Below are 27310 nucleotides of genomic sequence, written 5' to 3'. Positions count from 1 at the left end.
TGTTCTTCGCTTCGCTTCGCTGCGAATTTCTCGCATGTACAAGTAGAAGCCCTGCTTTAAGCTATTCTTAAATGCCGATCAAACGCATAAGGCCCTGATAGCATTCTACTCTCGCATATTAAGGAGTGTCTTCCTGTCATTTTTCCTGTTCTGCTGGACATATCTGATGCCTCGCTGCAGTCGGGAATCTTTCCCGAGCCTTGGAAACACGCTATCGTGAGGCCAATCCCTGAGGTTAAGCAAGTTCTTCTGTCACGAGACCTAAGGCCGATAAACATCCTTTGCGCGGGTTCCAAGCTTTTGGAAGCAGTAGCCTTAGGCCAACTGCAAGCATTCATCTCCAAGCACAAGCTCCTCGATGACTACCAGTCAGGATTTCGTAAGAATTTATGTACGCAGTCAGCGCTTGTCTCAATAACTGATTTGTTTCGCGAAGGAATTGATAACGACGAGCTAAGCCTAGTAGTCTCGATCGACTTCAAGCAGGCTTTCGATAGTCTCAACATCCCGCTATTGGTCAGCGAATTGAGAGCTCTTGGTCTTTCTTCGTCGACCGCTAGCTGGTTTGCCTCGTTTCTTTCGAACCGCACGCAAAGAGTGGTCGACCCACAGGTGTTCCCTCGTCTGCTTCCATTCGGCCAACATGTGTGCCACAAGGCTCCCTCCTTGGTCCGATTTTATTTGCTATTTATATAAATGACCTGCCGTCCTGCTTGAAATTCTGCAAATATCATCTATACGCAGATGATCTCGTGATATTTCTCCGCTGCCGTTATTCTGAGCTTGCAGCCTCCGTTGGTCTCATGAATCAGGATCTTCAACACCTTGAGCACTGTGCGAACGACTTGGGACTCGTATTAAATCCCTCGAAAACGTCGGCTATGTGGGTTGGTCGTAGAAACTATATGAGTCGAGTAAAACAGCTTGATCCTCCGCCTATTGTCTGGGCGGGCGAGCCGATTCAAGTCTGCTCGTCGCTAAAATTACTTGGCTTCGTGATTGACAGCACCCTTATGTTCAAGGAGCAATGTATCAACACCGCACGCAAAAGTTTTGCCGCCTTGAACAGGCTGAAAAAGTGTCGGGATGCACTACTGTTAAGCACAAGAGTATTGTTAGTGAAATCACTCGTACTGCCGTATCTCGATTACTGCGCCGTGCTTTATCCTGGACTCTCTGATGAGCTTTCGACGAGAATGCGCCGTGCCATGAATTACTCGCGCAGGTTCGTGTCCGGCAAGCGAAAATTCGAGCATATTTACAGTGAATATCCGAAATACAATGTAATGCAGGTCGCGTGTCAGGTCCAGTACTTGACCTTGACGTTTTTAGCTAAAATTTTATGTTTCGGCGAGCCTTTATATTTATCGAATCGGATCTCTTTCAAACCTCATGGCCGATACAACCTTGAAGGTTCTAACGAACTTGACTTGCGTATTCCCTTCTGTAGAACTGAAGCGTGCAGAAATGCCTTTTTTGTATATGCGCCGTGCTTATGGAATGCTATTCCGAGCTTGATACGCTTTTTATACACCGTGCCAGTATTTAAAGAAAAGCTCAGCCAATTCTTAGCCAGGCAGTCTGTTAAGCTTTAATTGTGTATTATTATTGTCTTGTTGTAAATCTTTGTAAATACGTTTATAATAGTCCTCAATGTTCTAGTCGCCGCTTTGTATCTTTATTTGTACAGTAATGTTCATCGATGCATGCACTGTAGCTAACTTTATTTCTTCAACTTTTGTTTCTTTTCTACTCGTATTTTATGTGCCTATGGCCGGTGAAACAGTTGCACAGGAGAAATGGGAGAAACCACGACGACAGCCTCTCAGCGCTGTCATCCATATAACCTCTAAGATCGCGAGGGCACGAATAACCTCTTTCACAAAGTGCATAAGCCGTCATTTTAAGTATAAATATTTAATTTTGTCATATTTATATATTCGTCGAGTCTTAAATTCATTTTAAGTATAAATATTTTATTTTGTCATATTTATATATTCGTCGAGTCTTAAATTAAAGTTAATTGTGACACTGAGGCACATTTTGAAAATGTTGATTTTTGACTTGTGTCACAGAATGTTTCTGAGTTTTACTCTTCGGATTATATTTTGTTAGATTATATTTGAAATTAAAAGAAACCGTAAGATCTACAACTTCCTTTGCCAACCAAAAAAAGTAGCCGATGATCTCTGCATGTGTCATGAATTGAATGGGAAGAGAAGACATTCGCGAACAGCAGAGATGCTATTATTTTGGCTATATTTTCTGTTGAAAGAACAAAATTTTCTTTGTTATTCTTAATGTATGAAGTAATGAAAATGATTGAATAAATTGTCCCCACCTACCTGCTTCGTTTCTTTCAAGCACCCAACATTTGAACAGATTTCTTGTTTCTATCTAATAGGATGAATTTTCAAAGAGCATCAGCATTAAATTCCGACCGTTCTTTGAACAATTAATTTCAAATAACAAATGCTTCCCAAGCCTTTCCGAGTGACTATCTCAATGACTTGAGATTCCAACCTCAAAAATTCATGTGAACTACATCGCCGACAGAAACAGAGTTTGACAGCAGGGTCTCGGAGTGGCCAGACTGCACGGACGGTGGATTTAAACTCGCGCATGCGCAGTTCTTGTATAGTTTCTAGAGATGGTCCCGGTATAATCATATTATGTATATTTAGTATTTTGAAATATTCGCATCATCCCCTTTTTTTTGTCAATTTTACAGGTACAATCAATAGGGCAAAACTTGTATAGAATACAATTTCGGAAAATTTGGGTCTCTACCTGTTCTTCTAAGATCGATATTGCAATCAATATTGAACGTCGTGGGACGGCATAGGCAGCTGTGCGAACAAAAGAAGGTAGCGGTTATAGCCTTAAATATCGATTTTGGACAAAAAGGTGAAAACCGAAGTTGTTTAGATTTTGATTCTTAACAAGTTTGTTGCTATTCATTGGTGCCGTAAAGTTGAAAAGAAACGAGATAATGGAAATATTTCGAATTTCTTGCTTTTCTCAGGTTTAATTCCAAAAATCCTAATCCTAGAAGAAAAACTGTAAGAATTAAACTTATAGAAAATCAAAATTTATACAACTTTTGTGTCTACGGTTTTTCTGTGAAATCAAAACCGGCCGAGTTATTTAAGAAAAACCATTTTAACCTAAAAAAACTTCACTTAATAATTATTCACGGGTCAAAGTCTATACTGACTGGACTAATGGCGGAAAAATTCAATCGTCTTCAGAGAACGGGTGACGGTACGTGGAAACAAAGGAGAAGCGATCGCGTACACTGGGAAAGATTGGAGTCTGCTTTTGAGGGAAGAATATAAATCGGTTCCATCATTAATTTGAAACACAAAGACGTGGAGAGATTTCTAGAAGACGTGAAGTTACTTGCTGTGACAAGACTGAAAAACGCTTTGCGGAAAACGGGAAGCCTGAAAGTAAACGCTATCCTGCCTTGTAAATTCGAAGTAAAGAAGGATGATCACATAGTAGAAGATAGCAAATTCTTCAATACGAGAAACGGAATCATTCTCTAGACAACGAATATTGATGAATGGTTCATCGAAAATGTAAAAAATCGTTTGTTAACGAAGGTGGAAGATTTCCAGGAAAAGGATTCAGGCTGGTCGTTACTTATAATTATCCATCTTGCCGTCAACATTAACAAGTATACGCCACTTTGAGGTGGTCTGTGTATGTACCTACACCCCGTCACCAAAGCATATCAGAGATAAGAAAGCTGTGGTGAACATCCGAAACGACCACGCTTACTGTCTTCTTTGGTCGGTCACCGCAGATCTGTTCCCAGCCAACAACACTGACCTAATCAGCTTGTATCCACATTTCAGCTCAGTGCTACGGTATTATAGTATAAACTTTCCTATGTCTCTAGACAAAAATACTATTCCGAAATTTTAATAACCCAACGGACTTTCCATCCATGTTTATGGTATGGACCAAGATGGTGGGAAAGAAAGAGAAATAGTACCAATACGCTTGAGTCAAAATAAGTCTGATAAACCCGTAATTCATCTCGGTAGTGGAAGCTGTAATTACAGACGATGACGATGATGATAATGGTGATGTTGTTGATATGGAATATTGTGGAAAACATAGAATCTATCATTTTGCTTGGGTTCGGAATTTGTCGTGATTGACAAGTTCTCAAATTTCAAAACGTGCACATTATATTTGGCTATGTGATAGATGTCTGACGGAATTTGACTCTGAAAGATGTTCAACAAAGTACAGTATCATTTGCTTTAATTTAAACGAGACCGAATTTATTTCGCCCACGGAAGAGGAAGACATTCTGGAATTCAAAAATTTAGAGCACAAAGAAACCGTGCCGTTCTGTATTTACGCGGATCTTGAATGCTTGTCGCAAGCTACTCATATTCAAGTATCGGAAAATAGAATAATTTACCAGAATCATATTCCTTACAGTATAGCATATGACCCTCATTGCACGTTCAACGATTCCATTTGAACGTTCAAAATTAACCGCGGGGAGACTTGCATCGAATGGTTTGTAAACGAGTTGTAGCAATTAGCACACTCGTTACAAACGTGCCTCAAAACCGTTAGACATATGGGTTGCTGAACTTTAATCGAATCAACGAATTTGATTTATCAAAGGTATGTCATATTTGTGAACAGCCGTTCAAGCGCGAAGACGTGAAACACCGTGATCACTGTCATTTCACAGGAAAGTATCGTGGTCCTGCGCATCAACGCTGTAATCGTAATTATCAAAACTCGCATACTATCCCAGTGATATTCCACAATCTGTCGGATTACGATCCGCATTTTCTAACTAAAGCATTAGCCACAAGTTTCGGAGGTACTTTTCAGCTTCTACCCGTGAACAAAGAGAAGTACATTTCATTCACAAAACATTTAAAGGGGACAGAGATGAAGTTCAGATTTATAGATTCGTTCCGTTTGATGCCCAGCAGCCTCGAAAAATTGGCAAAGTATTTGAATGATGATCAAAAAGCAATTACACGTAAATTTTGCACCAGCTCTGAAAAATTCGAGCTATCAATCAGGAAAGGTGCTTTACCATGTGAGTACATGGATGGTTGGAAGAAGCTCGAGGACGTAAAGTTACCACCTGAAGAATGATTTCAATAAAAATTGAACAACCAAGGATAACGATTACGCACACCCGTGTAGGGCTTTGCAAGCTTTCTATCTTGAAACGTTGGGGGAATATTCAGGCTTAATTTGCAAACTGACGTTTTTCTGTTGACTGACGTTTTTGAAAACTTCCGACAAAATTGTAATGCAACGTACAACCTAAACCCTTTACATTACTTTACAGCGACCGGTCTTTCGTTTGACGCAATGTCGAAATGTACAGGTATCGAACTCGAGCATCTCACTGATTTAGATATGCTCATGTTTATAGAAAAAGGTGTTCGAGGTGTTGTGTCCCAATGCTCTAATCGATATGCAAAGGCTAACAATAGGTACATGGAAGATGCTTTCAATCCAGCGCTCGAAGAGTCTTATTTCATGTACTTCGACGTTAACAACTTGTACGGTGCGGCTATGAGCTTCGCTCTGCCATGCAGTTCTTTCAAATGGATATTAGATTTCAGACAATTCGATGTTCTTGCCATCACAGACGAAGCGGAGTTTGGCTAGATATTAGAGGTAGATTTGGAATATCCTGAGGAACTGCATGAAATGCATAAAGATTTACCACTGTGCCCGGAACACTGCATACCTTCCAGCTATGTTTTTATCCCGATGTCGTCCAAACACGTCAATGCGCATCTCGGAGATGAATGCAAAAGCGATAGGAGCTGCCTAATGAATGATTCCTGTTTCACGCAGTTTTTCTATAATGGACATTACATCGTTGTTGTGACTCAGATTTCCTGCCGTCTGGGATGCTAACAGTAGTCGAACACGCTCCACTAACTTGTTCGGATCATCCCAGAAAATGTATTTCGTTTGAACACCTTGTAAAATCATAGCTTGCGGAAGTGGACCTTTACCCTTCCTCTGAAGTGATGGTGAATAATCCAGCAATTTCGCAATGACATTTCTTAATTTGTAACTGTTATCGCTTTGAACAACTCCATGAGATGAGTAGTCCTTCTCATGTGCGGTCGTTTTGAGGATTATGCTTCTATAATTTTCCCGATCTCCGTCGCCCAAATAGGACCTCCTCAGCTCCTTTTGAACGAAAGTTCAAGCTACCCCTTTGTTTTTGGGTGAAGCGTTTCACCAATACGGATGTGGTCACTTTCAAAACTCATTAACGAATCACCAATCATTAGTCCGGTTGAGAGGTTGCGTACATCGTACACGTTGTCGAATTCATATTCTTCGTCTCATCTCTCACCACGTGAAAATATCCATTCTCGGTTTCATCGTCAGGTGTTCCTACGATTGTTTCATCTCCTGCCGAAGCAAAGGGATCATCCATTTCCGAGACTGTTTCATTTTTCATTTCATTTTTCATCTGCTTTATTTCTTGTTTAATTTCTTTCACTTCTTGTTTCACAGGTTTTATCTCTTTCGTAACATTCACCAGTTCTCGCAACGGAGTTGTTCAACTACTGGTTTGAAAACGTCGTTCAATTTTTGAGCCACGGATTCCTTGCCCGAATTGAGCAATTTGTGTCTTCGATGGATCGCAGCACTCGCTTGAACGATCTGATGTAGGACTTCTTTTTGCTTAGGCATTTTGGAGCCCTGCATGTTGACGCTACTGAGTCTGCAAAGTTCCTGCGTCTTTTGCTTGAAAACGCAAGATTTTTATTACTTTTCGAGGCTAATAAGAGAATCGAATCCCTTCTTATAACGTCCTTGGTTGGGCTCGCTGTCTTTGTCAATCATGAGGAACCCGTACTTATCACCTGTCTCGATGCTCAGAAGGTTGTCGTACCCGTGTCTTAGGTTTGTATCGTCTTGATTGAATAACACGAGTAAGTTTACGTTGCCACGCACGAGATGATTGGAAATACGCGCGTACGTCTAACAGAGATAGAAACAGTCAACATCGTGATGCCTGTCCATGCAGAAGTAAGTTCCAATATTGTCCTGCGTCTAGCTCGCTGCATCATCGGAAACGATTAGTGAGCTAGGTCGTGCTTTGTCCGGCGTAATCACTTGCTCATGCTCCGTACAACAAAAATATTCTGTATTCTCAACGTTGTCCAACAATTGCTTCAACAATTAGTACTTTGGTTTGTTGGGGGATTTTGTGTGGGTATGAATATTTTGAAATCCAAGACCGTTGGGATAGGTCATCAATGTGAGCAACGCATAAGTTGTACGACAATTCGACGGTCCCTTGAATATTGCACGCGCACTGTTTGGAAGTAATTTACCATGCCATTTCCGCCTTTTTATGTTTTTCTCTGAAAGTTTATCTATATTTATTACGGGAAGCTTGGTGGGTTGTTACTCGAACCACATTCTGTACATGACCGACCAGATTCGCAATGAATACTTCGGCTTTAAACCTTTCCCATCAGTCAGAGCCCGAACATGATCATGTACATAGGTAAACAAAGCAGCAGCCGGCAATATCGCGTAAAGGGTCCAGTGTGTAATATCATTAACAGTCTCCCAGTTGAATTGCACGTACCTGGTTATCAGTACTGTGGACCTGGTTCAAAGGTAACAAAGAGACTCGCAGCAGGTGGTTCGGGAATCAATCCTCACGACCTAGCTTGCAAGAACTACGACATTGCTTACTCGCAGAATCTTGAAAATCTTGACGTGAGAAAAAAGGCTGATGGAGTGTTGGCTGAAAAAGCTTGGAAGCGGGTTTCCGCGCCAGACGCCAATTTAAGTGATGAGGCAGCGGCTTGTGTGGTGATTACTACAATGAAGGTGGTATCAAAACTTTAAATGGAAATTTGAAAACCGAAAAACCATACTTTGCGAAAAATTATCAATGCTACGAAACGATTCATGATTTCGAGCATTGATGCAACAACAGCTGTCAAGTCTGTGCTCAAGGGTGTTGAATGCGCTATTGAAGAAGTGGGTAGTGAATGTAAAGTGCAAACACCACGCGTTCTGCCTGTATCTTCAGGAGTTCGTGGATTTCCACTATTTCTGATTCCGACTTTCGCTGGAATCAGTATCGCAGGCGCGTGAGCCAGCGGTGCGGCAGGTATAGCAAATGCCGTGGACTATGCAAGCGCTGCTAAACGAGAACTGGAGGAGAGCAGACAACATAACAAAACCATGGAAGCTATCGCGCTGCGTGAAGGACTCCATTCGAAACTGTATTAAACGGCACTCGGTCTCCATCTTCCACAAAACTAGATGCAAAGCTACCACGTTGAGCGTTGACTGATTGGCATTTGTTGAACTATGCAAAAATCTGTCAGATTCAGTGATTCCGCAGTGTTTCCATGTGGAAAGAAATGCCCATAGCGTTCAGAGAAAAATGAGTCGACAATAAAAAGCCATAGTCGACCTGCACGACAAAAAAGGGCCGAGAACATATTGGGTTGCGTACAAGAAATGTGAAAATAACATCGATTACTTCGACAGTTTGGGTAACCTTCAACCACCCTCGGACCTCATGAAATATCTCGGTGTTGGTAGCGTGGAATACAATCATGAAAGGTACCAGGATCATGATACTTTTTAATATAGACATTTGTGTCTGAAATTTGGAGCTGTGTAAGTATGGTGCCTAATTCAACACAGCCAGTCTTTCACTCATTGCCATCGTTGATTCACCAACGTCAACAATTTCGGGAACCTTTTCGATTCTCGCGACGCAATATTTACCACCTATTGGACTTGCTTGTGATGAAAATGATGCTCTTGGTTTAGTAGAATCGTTAACCTTTAATTCAATGCCTATCGTTGACGTTGATCAAAATAAAATTCACGTGGCTGATATAGGGATCACCATATCTACCGGCAGCTACGAGATCGTACAGATGGAAAAGTACCTTCAAAATGTGCTAAGATATACAAACATTAGACTCAGCATCAAGTCCAACAATCACCCGTTACGCAGTGAAATCACATGCAACCACATTCTGAATTTCAAACCGAACTATTCCACTGCTTAACTTCTGGCATTCATACTGCGTATTTTTGAGGTTGATATAACTCACAAATCAGATGTGCCTGTAACTGTACTTAAGGTCAACGCGTTGTAAGTTGAGTGCAGCATTACAACGGGTGCTGGCGTCAACGAACGTAAAGTACACACTATTCACGAGGTTTTCCCAAGTGTCCCATCACGGCATAGGATCGTGAAAGTGGCATCGCACGTCATTTACCTTCTGATCACCGTGAACACCATAGAACACGCTCAGCTTCGCTTAGTGGATTGAGATGGAGACTTGGTCAATTTTCGTAGTAAACGTATAACTGTGACACTACACATCGAATCGCAATAAACGATAAGTATTTTTTATAACAGGCCGTCAAAGAGTAGTCTTATCAGTGAATCGACACGTCCTAATCAAGTCAGTCATTGACAGATTCTTGGACCGTCAACACCTCGGAACGTGGAGTTTCTGATATCACTCGGCTTGAAACTGACAACTTTGGAAAGCGAAAATTTCGGCGAATAAGAATCCGATTTTGCTGTTTCATCGTCTGCTGAGTCCCATAAAAAAAGAAATCCTTAATATTTAAACACCGGTCGTCTGTGACGCTTGCATTGCGCATTGCGAAATTCACGCTTACAAACCTTGCGCCTCATCAACTTTCAACAACAACGATGAAATTCAAATCACCGTTCAGCATTAGGATTTATGCATATTACCCGGAAAAAGTTCGGTACATATCCGCGGTCGACTCTTAAAAGCTGATGGAACAGCGATTGTAAACACGCAGCTCGTAAACAACGCCATTTGTCATTTATTTGATGAAATTCACTATGAAATCAATGCGGTTGAGATCGATAGAAGCAAGAATATTAGGTTGTCAAGTCTGATGAAAAGTTACGTTTCTTCAAGCCCTGGTCAGAGTTGGCTGATGGAAAACGCGAAATGACTTCACGTGGAACAGAAGAAAAAATTCACCGATGCCGAGAGTAATTTTGACGTCTCGATACCGCTCGGTACGATATTAGATATCGCCAAAGACTACGGTAAGATCGTTGTCGATGCCAAACACGAGTCAATTTTAACGAGATCAAAAACTGATGTAAACGCAATTGTGCACAGTCAGAAGGAGGAATACAAAATCTTGATCAATACAGTGGAATGGCTAGTACCGTATTTAAAACTCGCGGATCAGGGAATGGTTAACCTGCTGAATTTCATTGAGAATGATCCGCCTACTTAGATGAGCTTTCAAAATTGGGTATTGTACGTATATTCTTTACTTTCCACCACATCGAAATATGGGTCGTCTGTGAAAACTTGCACGCAGCTTGCAAAACCTCGATACGTGATTTTGGCCTTCCAAACAAGCTAAAAGAACAAAACTGACAAGAACGCGAGTTTTTCGAGTAGTATAACAAGGCAGGTTCTGCGTAGAAATACCTACTTTACCGCAAAGCTACCTCTCGGCACCCCGGACGCAAACCCTTAAATGTTATCCCCTACCCTCGCAAGGTGAGATGTGCTTTGTCGATCGATCGTCAGTAAAGAAATCCGTCCAATCAGCACGATCATCGGTAAAAAATGCCTTAAATTGACTAGATCGTCGGTGAAGAATGCTGCAAATTGCTGTAGTTTGACCCTCGTGCACTCTTCGCCGGTGAAAAGTGCTCAGTTAGTTACCATAGCTCTTGGCCTTACCAAGTAAATTGCGCTCTCAGTTACCATGCTCATCGATCGGAATCGAGAATCTACCTTACTAAGCGCAACTGCGAACCCTTCACCATTGAACCTCGAACTCTCGCACGTTGAGCTTTTGGAAGGTTTTATGAGTTAGCTTCTGGAAGATTCTTCCTCCGACGATCAAGAGGTTTCGAAAAGAGATGCGACGTTGGGAGGCTCATGCGACGACCCTGAACAGATTCTCCGACGAGTTTCGACTTGACGTCGCGAGGCCTGCATCCATCGGTTCTTCGCATGCGACGACCCTGAACAGATTCTCGGAATTTGGGCTGACAAACAATTCTTGGAATCTTCCGTCGAGAGGCCTGCGTCCATCGGTTTTCGGCGCAACGCTGAATTCTGGAAGGTACTGAAATTGACGAACGCTAACTCTTAAAGTGCATATAAAGACCTGTTGTACACCTCGAAAACGCGGGGATGCAAAACTCCTATACCGCTGAAGCGATCAGAGTGAAACTTGGGCAGTTAATGCCTTATTTTGGCAAAAAGTGGAGCGTCTTTTTACTTTTTCCAACCTTTGAAAAAAAATTTACAGATTAGTTACCACCCACAGAAATTGTCCAAATTTTCACAGTTACACTGAATTGATCGAACTATCCGGTATGATGCCACTCGGCGGTGATAAAACACACATTTTGAGCCCAGTCCCATGAGATTTGATGGTGAATTGACGAAATGGCAGCTAATCTGGTTTTCGATTATGAAGAACACCAAAATCTCATTTCGGCGACATTTGTTACCAACCTTTCATGCATGCCGGTGATTTCTTACCGACATTACACGCATACATTACCGGCATGCACGTAATATCGGTAAGAAATGTCGCCAAAATGAGATTTCGGTGTACTTCGTAATTGAAAACCAGATCAGTTGCCATTTCGTTATTTCACCATCAAATCTCATGGGACTGGGCTCAAAATGTGTGTTTCATCACCGCCGAGTAGCATCATACTGGATAGTTCGATCAATTCAGTGTCACTGTGAAAATTTGGCCAATTTCTGTGGGTGGTAACTAATCTGTAGATTTTTTTTCAAAATTTTGAAAAAGTAAAAATACGCTCCACTTTTTGCCAAAATAAGGCATTAACTGCCCAAGTGTCACTCTGATCGCTTAAGCGGTATAAGAGTTTTGCATCCCCGCGTTTTCGAGGTGTACAACGGGTCTTTATATGCACCTCAACTGGCAGGCTAGAGGTTCTACATTAACGGTTGATGTTTGTGAGAAAAAAATTTTATTGAGAAGAAGATTACAGTTTTACATGTTTCTCACTCTATGGTATCGTGACCAGACTCTAGACAATGCAGAGAATGAAGAACTGTTTGCGTAGATGCCGATCGGCTTTTGTGTTTCAACAAATATTTTCGCAATAACAATACGTTTTGAGCTGCACAGTTCGGCCGTAATATAGAGTGATGCGTACAGTTTGAATTAGTATCGGACATTTTCATCAATTTTTGCAACGACGGACAACCCAAATCCATCAAATCGATGACTTCAACTTTTTCACCCAGAACTTTCTGCAGCCAAATTTTCTTTTCGAATCCTTTGACGTAAACCGTTAAAGCATCACGCAGCGACATGCATTCGACAGTGAAATCAAGCTTCTCGAGACGCACATCACAGTCTTCCCAGGATAGTCCGTGATAATTCCGTGACCGCAACGAATTTTCACTCTTCAATGGAGCGAGTGAAGAATTTCAATCGTAGGGGGGTTCGGAGAGAAAAATTGACGGGTCAGTTTGTTCGTTGACTGATACGACTGCCAACTCTTAAGACATGAAACCGGGACGTAGTCTATTGAATCCTTGTATGTCAACTATGAACTCCATAGAAAAATGTACCGAATCAAATATCGCAACCTGTAAGGTTTTTATACTAATTTTTCTACCCCACCACTCAGCGAATCATATTCAATTATGCGATCGTGTAAAATTGAGCAATAGGCAGATAAGTCAGGTCAGTACCAGCAGAAAAGTTATTTTTAGCCTTAAATTCGATACAAATATCAAGCAGTCCAGATTTTGGAGCCTCGTTTTGTTTCGAACAGTCGATAAAAATTAATGGTTCGTACTGTAGAAATTCACTTTTCGTTAACGGTTCCTTGTCGTGATAGGTGGCTTGAAAGTTTGCGTACATCTCGTACAGCAGTGCGAAGCGATTATGACTCATATCCAAGTTCAGGTTACCCTACGGATAATACTCGGAATTCAAGAAGAGCTTGACGTCGGTGATGTTACAGTGATCGAGATGACTGGCATTTTTGCCGGTTTTGTTTTTTCGATGCGTTTGGAAACCGAACATGACAAATCGTGGTTTCTCCAAATGGGTGGACGTTTTCACAGTCCACACGTGTTTCGTGGTTGCTGATATCAGAGGATATCCGTACAGTTCCCAACTGTGGAAGCTCATGAAGACGGGCGTTTCTTTTTCAATCAAATTCAACAGCGCAATTTTTCGTTAATCCGAGAGCTTTACGTACGGTACTGAACATTCCGGTTGATCGATCACGACTCTAAAGTCTTTGTCTTGACTTTGAACGACGGCATTCAACTCACTCTTTGATCTTGTAAGAATCAGCTGATGCTTCGTGTTGACGATGATCTTGCGATAGTCCTCGGCGAATGCCAATATCATGCTCAAAGGATATCAACATCGATGTTACCATCGGCGTCGGTTAATTTTTTCGTTTTTTCATCATCGAGCCATCCAGCGTTTTCCATGAGTCAACTCTGACCAGGGTTGAACGAAGCAAAACCCTTCAGCAGGCTGGTCAGGCTAACATTTTTGCATTTATCAATCTCAACGGCATTTAGTTCGTACCGTACATCTTTGAACAAATAGCAGATAGCGTTATTGACCAAGGTTGTGATCGCTGCTGCTGTACCTTCCGATTTGACCAATTCTCCAGAGGTATGCAGCGAACTCTTGCTCTGTAGTATGCATAAATCCTGATGCTAAACGGTGATTCGAATCTCATCGCTCTTGTCAAAAGTTGACGATGTGAACAGTTTGTGCGCATGTATTTCTTGATGTGCAACTGATTCGTCGATCTTGACAGGCGTTTGATGCTCAAGATTTTCTCCTCCACGGTATGTAGCAGACAACAAAACAGCGAAATCGCAGTTTTATTTCTCGGAAATTCCTTTTCCAAAAGGTGTCAGCTTCAGACCCGGTGCTATCAGGAACTCTACGTTTCGACGTGTTAATAGTTGGGAAATCGATCGACGACTGACTTGATCGGAACATGTCGATGTACTATTATAGCTCTTTCTGGGTATACTGTTATATAAAATATCCATCTTTTATTGCGATGTGATGTGCAGTCTCACGGTTATAACTTTTCCACGAAAATTAACCGGGTCTCCGTCTTAATTGACTTACCGAAGCTGTATGTGATCTATGGTCTTGACAGTGATCGGAAGGTAAATGACGTGTGACGGCACCTCCACAATCTCATATCCCGGTAAAACGATAGCGAAAAATTCATGAATAGTATGCACTTTGCGCTCATTGACGTAAGCACCCATTGTGATGCTGCATTCGACTCGCAACGCGTTGATCTTGAGGATAGCTACAGGCACATCCGATTGGTGAGTTTGTTTAGCTGCCAATACGCGTAGTGTAAATCCGAGGAGCTGGTGAATGGAATCGTCAGGTTCAAAACTCATGCTGTGGTTACATTTAATTTCGCTGCATAACGTATTATTGTTGGGTTTTATGCTGATTTCAATGTCGGTATTTTTCAACGCGTTTTGATCGTACTTTTCAATATCCTTAATTTCATAACCTCCGGTAGATATGGTGACTACTTCATCAGCGACGTACAATTTATTATGACCGACGTCAACGTTAGGAATGAAATTGAAGGTTAACAATTCGACGAGACCGAGGACGTAATTTTTGTCGAGAGAAAGTTCGATCGGAGGAAAGTATTGCGCGTCGACAACCGAAGATGTTTCCAATATCGTTAACGGAAACGAATCATCAATGACATCAAGTGTTGGACTGACATTGTTATTGTAACAACTGTGTCACAAATAAAATATGGGTACGGAGCTTATTTAAGCGAGGAATTGAAGAGCACGAAATGAAGACTTTGGGAAAACTGTGTTGATTCACAAAGAACGTGTTTACAGATCAAAGTCTGAAACAGGTCTGTTTTTACAATAATAGTGGTCGATACAGCAACCCTATTCATTTTATGACATAAAAACGCTCAGTCTTCTTGTATCACTAGCAGACCACTAGATCATTCAGAACGAGGATAAAACTGTTGATTTTACCCTTTGTAACATATTACATGTCATGTTTATACAGCTCACTGCTCAGAAATTTCGAACACAAGTGACCACAATCGAATGTATCGTAATCCTGATGGTTTTTATCGTTCTACTTAACGCTACAAACCCCGAGATATTTGACGAGGTCGAACGGAGGTTGAAGGTGACCAAAACTGTCGAAATAAACGACATTGTTGCCACATTTCTTATACGCAACTCAGTGTGTTCCGGGACCATCGTTATCGTCAAGATTGACGACCGCTGTCTCGTTTTTACGCGCGCCGTTCTTGGGCATATCGTTGCGCATAAAAACAACTCGGAAGTATGGAATTTTCATAATTCTTGCATACTTGGACAAATCCTAGTTGATCAACGCTCGGCGTGGCAGCTTCACATTTAGTTATTCGAAAGATGAATACCAAAACCCTTTTTGTAGGTCTTGAGGTGGAGGCCTTCACCTAACGCGATCGCTTCCATCGTTTTGTTATGCCGTTTGCTTTCCTCCAATTCTCGTATAGCTGCGCTTGCATCGTTCTGAGCCTTCGCTATACCCGTAGCACCCCCTGCTAACGCACGCGCTGAGACTGGCAAATATAGGTATGAGAAAAGGTAAAAATCCACCAACTTTTGAGGGTACCGGTAGAATGCGTAGTGATCAAACGTTATGTTTGCCACCTTCTCTTTCCACAGCTTCTCGAGCACCTTCGATTGCAGATTTAATGCTTGTTTTCGCATTTTGGCTCGAAATCATAGACTTTTACCCCACGCGTATGGTTTTGTTCAGGGGAACGTTTTTCGGTTTTCGCCAACCCATGCGTAACTTTGTTTTAACCTTCATTGTGTTATCTACAGCCCAAGCGGTTACTTTTTTACCCAAATTTGCGTCCTATGCAAGAACCCGTTTCCAGGCTTTTTCGGCTAATATTTTGTCCGCGGCGCATCCAGCCTCAGGGTTCTTACGATTTTTCAAATGAGCTATATCATGTTCCCTTTACGCTGCATCGAGAGGATTAATTCGAGAATCGTCTCTCGCGAGTCTTTTTGCCAACTTCGTACCAGGACCGCAGTATTGATAACCGGGAACATGCAACTCGATCGGTAGTTGTTGGATAACGCTGTTCATCAAACCTCTCCCACGTGATCGCTTTTTCGAGGATCGCTTACGATCGCGTGTGTGTACAATCGTGTTCATTCTTCGACTGAGGAAAAGTTAATACAAACGATGCATTTATCAAAAATCCAGCCAGTCACGTTCGAGATGAGGTTCGAGACACAATCGACCAAGCTACCCGTGGCTAACTTTGACAAATTCACTCAGCAAATAAGGAAACAGAAGAAACGCTACGGTGAACTGTTGCCTAATAGTGTACGTGCGGTATTTTGCAGACCTTCTAACTGTGGCAAAACCAACGCATTATTTCGCTCATAACACGTATAAACGATTTGAGGTTTGAGAACCTTTACGTTTATTCGAAATATCCTCATCAACCGGAATACAAGTTTCTAACTCAAGTGCTTGAAAGTGGCGACGGTGTTGAGTACTTCCCTATTAGCGAGCATGAGCACGTCATTGCACCGAACGAGACGCAACCTAACTCAATCATGATTTTCGATGACGTAGCGTGCGAGAAGCAGGACAACATACGCGCATACTTCTGTATGAGTAGACATCATGACGTCGACTGTTTCTATCTTTGTCAGACGTACGCTCGAATTCCAAAGCATCTTGTGCGCGACAACATCAACTTGCTGGTCTTAATCACAATCACAAGCTCATGAGCGAATTCAGAGACGTTTGAGGCGTATTTATCAGCTAAGCCAAATTGGAGTAGAATCAATGGCGTCAGCAATATAAGAAAGTATCAGAAAAGAATCAGGGAGATTCAGTGAATAAGCGAAGTGGCTCCACGCGTGTTGAGTCGGAATCAACCGAAATAAGGCGAAATCAGCCGAACTGAGCTAAGTGAGCAGGCCCAAGTGCTGGCGTGCTTCGCGTTTTCGAATGTCAAACGTTTACTCGAATGTTTACTGTATTTATGACTGTACAGATACACTTGTCGTGTTTAATCCGGCGTTCAACTCGTAACAAACAAATAGTATATCATCTAACAAGGGCGTAAAAAAGGCTTTTACGACCGTGTTGCATACGCTATTTTCTGCAACAGTGTGCAGAAAATTCGTCAATAAGAGTAATTTGTGTAATGTATCAATTCGATTGTAGTTTTGTTTACTGAGCTGAGTTTTCTTTACTGGAATGCTGTTATGCACGTGGAAGGTGTTGTGCACGCGAAAGGTGTTTTCCACTAGAGTGCCCCGGGCCCGGAGGCGGAGGGGTGGAGCTCCCCTAAACACACTAAATATAGCTTTCGAATATCTTAATTTATTACAAACCCGAACCCAAACGAACCCAAAAAACCCAAAGGGTTATATAAAAATAATTTATTCAAGGTTTCTTTTATATATGTATTTATATATATATAATATGTGGATTTTCATTCAGGTGTGAATAATGCACGAATTGTTTCTCTGTAAATAACAAAGGTTTATTTATTTCCAAAAATATGCATGATGATTCAATTTAGATGTTAATCTCACCTGTAAATAACAAAGAAATAACATTCAATGTTATTATTCACGGAGATGTCTTTAGATTACTTTTGTACTTAACAATTTAATGTATTCAGCATGGCGTAATAGATCATACTGATTACTTACACGTGTCATTCTTATTTCTCTCACAATAGATTAGCGATCTAACTGATCGATATAGTTACAGTTGGTAAGGATGTTTTCTTTACATCTCCCCCCCTTAAGCAAAATTTTGGTACAAAATTTGGTATAAATCAGCATTGTTACAATTATACATCATAAGTTTATATCTATGTACAAGTTCCAATTGAAGATGGGGTAAGTGCCGAAATATGGAATAGACTTGATTCTGATTTCTTATAACCTGTGTTAATCTTGTACATTGAGTTTTATATTTTTTTTTATTATGCTGTACGGTCCAATTCGTAGTTCATCCAATTTTTTTCGGTTTTCGTTTTCAATGTAGACTAGGTCTCCCACTTCGAAGTTGTATTCTTTCCTATTTCTATCATATATTTTTTTATTATAGTCATGGTATTTTAAACTATTTTGAAAGGCTATTTTCCTGTCATTTTCTAGACTGTTAATACTTTTATTCATTTTTAGTTCGTTCGGTAGTGTTGACGTATCTTCTCCATATAACAAGTGTTTTGGACTAAATTTCGTTACCGTGTGTTCTGTTTCATTATATTTTTCTACACATTTATGTGCTATCGTAGTCCATGCGTATTTATTCTTTTCTTCGTTTGTCACACATCTAATTTTGTTTACTAAAGTCTGATTAAGTCTTTCATCTAAACCATTAGAAAATGGTGCGTTTATTCCTGTGAAGATCATTTTTATCTTATTCTGTTCCAAGTAGTCTTTGTATTCCTTTGAGTTGATCCCTGGATATTGATCTGTTAATAGCGTCTGCACATCATGGCTTTCCACAATTTTTTTTGTTAGTTTAATGAAATCAGTCGCATTTTGCGTTTTTGACGTTAGTATATAAGCAAATCTTGTGAAATGGTCTACTAGTAGGTGCAGATATTTTTTTGTAGACCGTGAACCACCAAATCCGCCTATTGTATCTATTGAGATTATTTCAAAGGGCTTTTTAGCCGGACCAAGGTGTGACAATAGACCTATTTTGTCTTGTCTTCTGGATTTATTCATAATACATACTTTACAGTTTTTGCATGTTTTCTTTATATTTTCCAGGATATTTATTGCTGTATATTGAGGCATGATTTTGTTTTGCATTTGATTTACTCCAATATGACAGAATTCCTTGTGAGTATCTTCTATCAGTTTTTTACATAATTCTTCTGATAAAATATTTTTTTCTTTATATTTTGATTTCTTGTAGTACAGGTTGTCTTTGTGAATAAATCTTTCTTTTTGCAATTTTATATTTTTATTCCTCGCTTGATCTTCTAGTATGTCCTGTAATTGTATCAAATTTACGATTCTTAATTTGTCTTCTTCATCATCCTGAAGTTCTGATATAGGATTTCTGCTTAGACAATCTGCTTCTAGGTTATCTTTTCCAGGAAAGTATTTCAGTTCAAAATCAAATTGTGATAAGTAATATGTGAGATCACCTAATTCTTCATCTGTTCTAGCTTTTATATTCAGTTTTTCTGATGGCTTATGATCTGAAAACACTATGAAATGTCTGCCAATCAACCAGTGTTGCCAGAATTTTACTGCTTCTCTTATTGCTATACATTCTAAATAGATTGCTTTCTTCTTTTTTTTTGAGATTCGGTTAATTTTCTAGAAAAATAGGCTACTGGTTTTTCAATTCCTGAATTTTCGTTTAATTGGGGCTGTTTTAATACAGCTCCTATACCTTGTAAGCTGGCATCAGTGTATATGTGTATTGGTAAATTTGGATCGAAGATTGATAGGACTGGCTGTGAGCTTAGAAAATTTTTCATATAGTCGAAAGCTTTTTGACATTCCTCAGACCAAATAAATTCTTGATTTTTCCTTAATAAATTATGCAATGGTTCCAGGATTGAAGAAATTTTTGGTACATATTCATTATAAAAATTGATTTTGCCTAAGAACTGTCGAACATTTTTTTGCGTCTTTGGCACGGGAAAATTTCTTATCGCAATTAAGTTATCTTTTATTGGTGTGACTTCGTTCTGTCCTATGATATGACCTAAATATTGCACTGAGTCTAATGCAAATGTACATTTAGAAAGTTTCAACCTGAATCCTTCTTTCATTATTGCCTCTAGTAATTGTGTCAGATGTTCTATGTGTTCTCCGAAAGACTGTGAGAACACCAATATGTCATATATGTAATTAACTGCAAACTTTGATGAATTATGTTTTCTAATTATGTTGCTTAAAATTCTTTGAAAAATGGCTGATGCTGTTTTTAATCCAAATGGTAAACAGGTCCATTGGAAATGGCCTTCCTGTGTTACAAAAGCCGTTTTTATTCTATCTTCAATTCGTAAGGGTATGGACCAAAATGCAGAGTTTACGTCTAGTTTTGAGAAATATTTACAATTTCTTGTTTTCAATACTAAATCTTCTATTAGAGGAAATGGTTGTGATTGAGGAGTAATCAATTTGTTCAAGTCCCTGAAGTCTACACATAGCCTTGATTTTCTATTTTCATCTTTCCTGAAGGCTAATGTTACTGGGGCAGCAAAAGGACTGTATGATTCTTCGATTAGATTTCTTTTTAGTAATTTTGAGATTTGTTCCTCTATTTCTATCTTATCTTCGATTGTGCATTTGTAAGGTCTTTTGCTACAATATTTGTCTATTATTAAGTCTATTCTGGCTTCATAGTGCTTTACTGTGCCTACATCATATTTATCTTTTGCAAATATATTCTTATATTTGTCTATTAGTTTTTTTATGATTAATTCTTCACCATTATTTAGATCATTTGTTAGCACATTAAATGCGTTCGTTTCAACATGTTCATTGAAATTTATCTGGCACTTTTCTTCATTAGATTCGGAATCTTTTTGTTCTATCTCTAATTTTTCATTTTGTGTCAGTCTGAATTTTTTTATGCAATCTAATCCCATTAGAAAGTCATGTTTAAAATCTTTACTATCGATTATGAATACATTTATGTGATCTTCTATGTCCAATATTTTTGCTTTTATTTGTATCAATCTATCTGTTTCATAAACACCATTAATTGTCTTAAATTTTGTTTTTTTAGCATTTTTGTTACATTTCAAATGTACTAGTTTTGAATTTATGAATGATATATTTGAACCTGGATCATAAATTGCGTTTACTGTTAAGATATCATTCAGTGTAATCTTGAGTACAATTAATGGTGGTACTATTAGTTTTTTGGATCAATTTCACTTTGTTCTACTTCCAAGACTAGATTATTTACGTGTTTAGATGTATTACCTCTATTCTCTTGATTTTTGAACCAGCAATCAGCTTCTGCGTGAAAGCGCGTCCCTTTTCCCTTCTCGCTGCATACTTTACAAGGTATTTTTTTAATTTTTCCTTTCGTATTTGGTTTGCTCTTATTTAAATGATCTAATTTTCCTACTTCATTGTGTAGGTCTTCTACTTTTTTGAGTTTTTCTTTGTCTATTCTGTCAGCTACATAATTCGGCAAACCCGTGGCAATGAGGTCAATTAGTGTTCCATCATCTATAGTTTTTCTTATCTGTAATAAAAGTTTTTCTTTTTTTATAGAATATTCTAATAATGAACCTGCCTGATATTTGTACGTCATTGCATATCTTATTGGAGTCCAGCCTCTACTAGCAAATGTAGTACAAAAATTTTCTTTCTAGTCTGACCACGCTGCTTCAATTGTGAGTCTAATTAATGTGCAACTATACCAATCGAGAGCACCCTTGTCCATGAACGATTTCAAGATTTCAATTTTTTTTTCACTTGTAGTCACATTGAAACGTTCACATTCTTCTTCAAATGCAGTTATCCATTGGTCCGCATTTGAAGTTTTTCCATCAAATTTTCCAATTGTAAATTCTTTCGCTAGTTTTCCCGCATTTTTTTCTTCCTGCTTTTCTTTTTTTTGATCAAGTAATTTTTGTAATAATTGCATTAGCGTTTCCTCTGAAGTATTAGAGGTTATGTTGGCCTCTTCTGTTACTTCCTCTAAATATTCGCCTTTGAATTGGGGATTTCCATCTTCATCAACATACTCATCTTTTAGGTCCTCTTTTAACGTAATCCAAATTTTTCTTACACTGCCTCTTGTTGTGCATGTTTTTTTTACTTAAGCATATGCTGATGTTTTCATAAGCATATCATGGCTGCGCGAATTGAAATGCGTTTATGGAATCCTATACGTGCGACCGTCTGTCGTCGTAATTCTAGTTACACATAAAATATTTGATTTCTCATCTGTAGCTGCGAGCACTTTAAAATGAAACTGTAGTTTCTCCATCGTAGATGATAACGAGAATGTTGTTTTATAATATGTGGATTTTCATTCAGGTGTGAATAATGCACGAATTGTTTCTCTGTAAATAACAAAGGTTTATTTATTTCCAAAAATATGCATGATGATTTAATTCAGATGTTAATCTCACCTGTAAATAACAAAGAAACAACATTCAATGTTATTATTCACGGAGATGTCTTCAGATTACTTTTGTACTTATCAATTTAATGTATTCAGCATGGCGTAATAGATCATACTGATTACTTACACGTGTCATTCTTATTGCTCTCACAATAGATTAGCGATCTAACTTATCGATATAGTTACAGTTGGTAAGGATGTTTTCTTTACATATATATGTATATTATATCTCTCTATCTATTAAAAAGATATTGAACGCCTGAAGTTAGCGTTTTGAAGACCAAATTTCAAGACGCGTGAAGGGAGCTGTTTATTAAACGAGTTGAGAGTTTAAGGTTCCAGAGTTTGAGTTTACTCTAGACCTATCTCTATCTATTAAATTATTGTGGTCCGGGTTGCCGGGAGGGTGTTTTACGTTGTCCAGGACCAGCGCTCTGTAGTATTTGTGGTCCAGGTCGATAGGAGGATGTTGATTGTCGTTCAGGACCAGCGCTCCGTGGTTTTTGTGGTCCAGGTTGCCAGGAGTCGCGCTCCGTAGAATTCGTGGTCAACGTAGATAGGAGGATGTTGATTGTCGTCCAGGACCAGCGATCCGTAGTTTTCGTGGTCCAGATTGCCGGGAGTGTGTTTTCCGTAGTCCAGGATCAGCACTTCTTAGTATTTGTGGTCCAGGTCAATAGAAGGATGTTGATTGTCGTCCAGGACCAGCGCTCCGTAGTTATCAGCGCTCCGGGGTATTTGTGGTCCAGGTCAATAGGAGGATGTTGATTGTCGTCCAGGACCAGCGCTCCGTAGTATTTGTGGTCCAGGTCAATAGGAGGATGTTGATTGTCGTCCAGGACCAGCGCTCCGTAGTTTTCGTAGTCCAGGTTGACAGGAGTGTGTTTTCCGCAGTACAAAACTAGCGCTACGTAGCATTTGTGGTCCAGGATGACAAGAATGTATTTTCCGTCGTACAGGATCAGCGCTCTGTAGTATTCGTGGTCCAGGTCGATAGGAGAATGTTTATTGTCGTCCAGAACCAGCGCTCCGTAGTTTTCGTGGTCCACGCTACGTAGCATTCGTGGTCCATGATGACGGGGATGTGTTTTCCGTCATCCAGGGACAGAGCTCAGTAGTTTCGTAGTCAAGGTTGCGAGGGGTCGTCCAGGAAAGGTACGTTCCGAAATATACTTGCAGTATTGCCGACTATGACGTCAGATAATCGCGTTCAGTTTCAAGTAGTCATGGTAGCAACAAAAATAACAGTTTTAAAAAAGAGAGATAAATTGATTAAATCAGTGAAATGAGTGTAAAAGTTATAAATATGGTGCCAGATGGAAATTGTTTATTCAGGGCGATATCACAGTGTGTATATAATACTCAAGAGAATCACCTAAAGGTAAGGGAAGATATCGTTTCGTACGTTACTCAAAACTGGTGCGATTATGAAGGTTATATCGTGGGTGACGAATCACATAGATTAGTGGTTAAATGTACCATAGATTATAAGCGGTACATGGGTAAAGTCGTCCATGACCAGTGCTTCGTGGTCCAGCTCGCCGGGAATGTATTTTCCTTCGTCCAGGACCAGCGCTACGTAGTATTCATAATGCGGGTTGACGAGAAGGTGTTTGCCGTCGTCCATGACTAGTACTTCGTAGTTTTCGTGGTCCAGGTCGCCGGGAATGTATTTACCTTCGTCCAGGACCAGCGCTACGTAGTATTCGTAGTGTGGGTTGACGAGGAGGTGTTTGCCGTCGTCCAGGACCAGCGCTCCGTAGTTTTCGTGGTCCAGGTCGCCGAGAATGTATTTTCCTTCGTCTAGGACCAGCGCTACGTACTATTCGTAGTGCGGGTTGACGAGAAGGTGTTTGCCGTCGTCCATGACCAGCACTTCGTAGTTTTCGTGGTCCAGGTCACCGGGAATGTATTTTCCTTCGTCCAGGAGCAGCGCTCCGTAGTATTCCTTGTCCAAGTCGAAGGAACTAGCGTATTCGTGGTCCAGGTCAGAGGGACGATGTTTTTCATAGTAAAGGAGAAGCGCTTCGTATTCGTCGTCCAGGTCGGAGGGACGATGTTGTTCGTCGTACAGGAGCAGCGCTCCGTAGTATTCCTTGTCCAAGTCGAAGGAACCAGCGTATTCGTGGTCCAGGTCAGAGGGACGATGTTTTTCATAGTAAAGGAGAAGCGCTTCGTATTCGTCGTCCAGGTCAGAGGGACGATGTTGTTCGTCGTACAGGAGCAGCGCTCCGTAGTATTCGTTGTCCAAGTCGAAGGAATCAGCGTATTCGTCGTCTAGGTCGGAGGGACAATGTTGTTCGTCGTCCAGGAGCAGCGCACCGTAGTATTCGTGGTCAAAGTCTACGGGACGATGTTTTTTAACGTAAAAGGACCAGCTCACCATATTATTTGTGGTCCAAGTCGCCGGAAAGATGTTCAAAATCGTACAGGACCAGCGATCAGTAATATTCTCAATTCTTCAAGTTCCGATTCATTGTTTGAGGTGTATAGATATTTCGCTTCGTAGTTTGACGTGACCAAGTTTGTAAAGGTCTTCCGCTTCGTAGTTTATGGCGTTACAGGAACAGCACTCTGTGGTATTTATTGTACAGGTCCACGTAACGATGTTCTTCGTCGTACAAGAGTCAAAGTCAACGGAAACACCGAAGTCGTGTGACTGATCGACGAGACGATGTTTTACATACAGCGTTCCGTAGTGTTAGTGGTGCAGATCACCAGGTTAACGTTAGAATAAGTTCAGACTACGTATGACAGGGGCATGATCGAAATCACAAAAAATATGAACAGCAAAACGAAAATCGAAAAACGAGTTGATGTTGTATTGAATAAATACTAGATCGTTGCGTAACGTCATTGGACCGAAGAAGCAACATCCACATAAAAAGAGCTTTGGAACCTGGATGTAAGACCGCGGTCGACATCTATAACGTTAACTTAATTGTAGCGATAATCTCTCTAAATGAAATATATTTCATGGTTATAAATATGAATAATAATTGTATAAATATGTAGTAGTATACGTAGTATATATTTACGGGACGATGTTTTTAGGTGTTTTAGGACTAAGGTACGATATTTTTTGTAGTCCGGGAGCAGTGCTCCATAATATTCGTAGTCCAGGTCGACGGAACCGGCGTATTTGTGGTCCGGGTCAGAGGGACGATTCCGGGAGTAGCGCTCCGTAGTATTCACACACAAAAGTGCGAGGCGCAAAGCGCCGAGCTTCAGTCGGCTGAGGCGCGTAGCGCGCCGAGCGGAGTTCGTGCGCGAAGCGCGCAGGGGCGGAGCCCCTAGTATATATATATATAAATATTGTAACGCTGACTTTCTGTTACCCTCAGTTGAGGATGTTATGTGCAACCGAGACTGAGGCTTCGGTTGCTGTCAACCTATATATTATAGTTTCTGATAGCGATCTACAAAACGCTGAGATTAAATTATAATTATTATCATACCCAAGTGTCAAATTATTTTGATTACCCTATTCCCTGCTAAGCTGACCCTGGTCGACTCTTATCTTAGTATCCAGCTAAATGGGGTTATAATCACTGTCGAAGGATATTCTGAGTGACCAGGACCGGTACATCCGTTACGAATTCAACCAAGTCGATAAAGAATGCCAAATCTGCTCATCTGGATTTCATAAATTCTCGGATCTCGACTCTCATGGACTCTTCCCAAAACTTGGTCATGACCTAACCGATCTAACCGACCTATCCGACTTATAAATATGAAATTAAATCATTACAATCACTTTCAGTATCTTTCAGCAATGACTGAAATAATCTGCGCTTCAGTAGCCTCGCTTTAATTAAATTGATAATCTTCAAAACTGGCTACATGATATAAGTCGTATCGACAGATTCAACACACAAAACTTGTTAGCGAATAATACATTGTTGAATTCAATATTAGTCAAGAAATATTCGAATATTCTTTACAAAGTGCGACTTATCCCTCTTGGAGTCCAACCTTAGCAGGTGCGCTATCTGTATTTATGGACACTAATTTCTTCAGGAGAACACTTTATTCTTTAAATTTTCTTTTAACGCCGTAGCAATGTTCCTTTCAGTTGTACGTTTTTGTAATGGAATGACTGACAGCAACCTTTTACGGTTGAGCAATCGCCAAAAACTATGCGGCGGAGATACTAATAAATAAGGATCTTGTGCTCTGTTAGTAATATCCGTAGTTTCATCCAACTGTAAAGAAAATTTCCTGCTCTAAAACAGTTGACAAGATCAAGTGTGCCAGTATTGATGTATAGTAATTTATGAAGAGTATAAATTTCATTCAACTTTTTGGCATACAAAGGGTGTTACACCCTGCTTGCAAGCGAAAGCGACTAAGGGGATTCGTTTTTTTTCTTTCCTCGTAGTTGCCAACTCTAAATTTTATGTTTCTACAACTACTAATTATATGGAACAAGCGCGAATTTTGAACTTTATCTTAAATAACCAGTATACCTGCTCGGTGCGCTTGACGCAGCAAGTGCACCAGTTGCCCCCCCCACCCCGGCCAAGGTTTTGTGCTGACTTGTTCTATTCATTTTACGAACACATTCTAGAGCAAAGTACTGTACCGTTCTTCTTGTAAAAGGCAAAGAGGCACGTCTATCAGTTATATCACGAGGTATTGTTTAATTACTCTCGTCTTCACATTCTCTGCAGGAAACCAGAACACGGAAAACCGGCCAGCAGGACGGGTGCCTGCCGGGTTTGCCTCAAGTCCTTCAAACCCGATGACTTCTCTAGGACCTGCAACGAGTGCCAGCATAAAGTTTGCGAAGACTGCGCTTCTTATTCCACCACCGTGGAGACTGATAATGCGGTGGGTATATTAACGAGGGTTCTTTGTTACTCGTATTTTGTCTTTTATGATTCTTCAGGAAATTATTCAAGTCCTCGAGAACAATTTAATATCTTATGTAATCATCATTGTCAGAAATTACGCCAAGTCATATAACCTTATCAAATATTCGAAATCTTTCATTCATCGTTGTAAAACGTTTTGCACCCTTTCAGTTCTTCAATAATATCATTTTCAAGCATTTCAAGGTACCGTTGATGATACTTGAGGTTTCTATGGTATC

At 40.2% G+C, this 27310-nt stretch overlaps 1 protein-coding gene across 1 annotated transcript in view; it reads left to right on the top strand.

The window, feature by feature from the left end:
* The window catches only part of LOC124414954, a 256017-nt gene that overhangs the window by 110357 nt on the left and 118350 nt on the right, over positions 1–27310 (top strand). Inside the window, exon 3 of the mRNA XM_046896145.1 lies at positions 26889–27048. Coding sequence (XP_046752101.1) covers positions 26889–27048 — 160 coding nt within the window. The remainder of the gene's footprint in view (positions 1–26888; positions 27049–27310) is intronic.

Source organism: Diprion similis, chromosome 14 (assembly GCF_021155765.1).
Source record: "Diprion similis isolate iyDipSimi1 chromosome 14, iyDipSimi1.1, whole genome shotgun sequence".
In the NCBI taxonomy this organism is placed as follows: Eukaryota; Metazoa; Arthropoda; class Insecta; order Hymenoptera; family Diprionidae; genus Diprion; species Diprion similis.
Note: the sequence above shows the minus strand (reverse complement) of the source record. Positions and strands in the feature narration are given on the sequence as shown.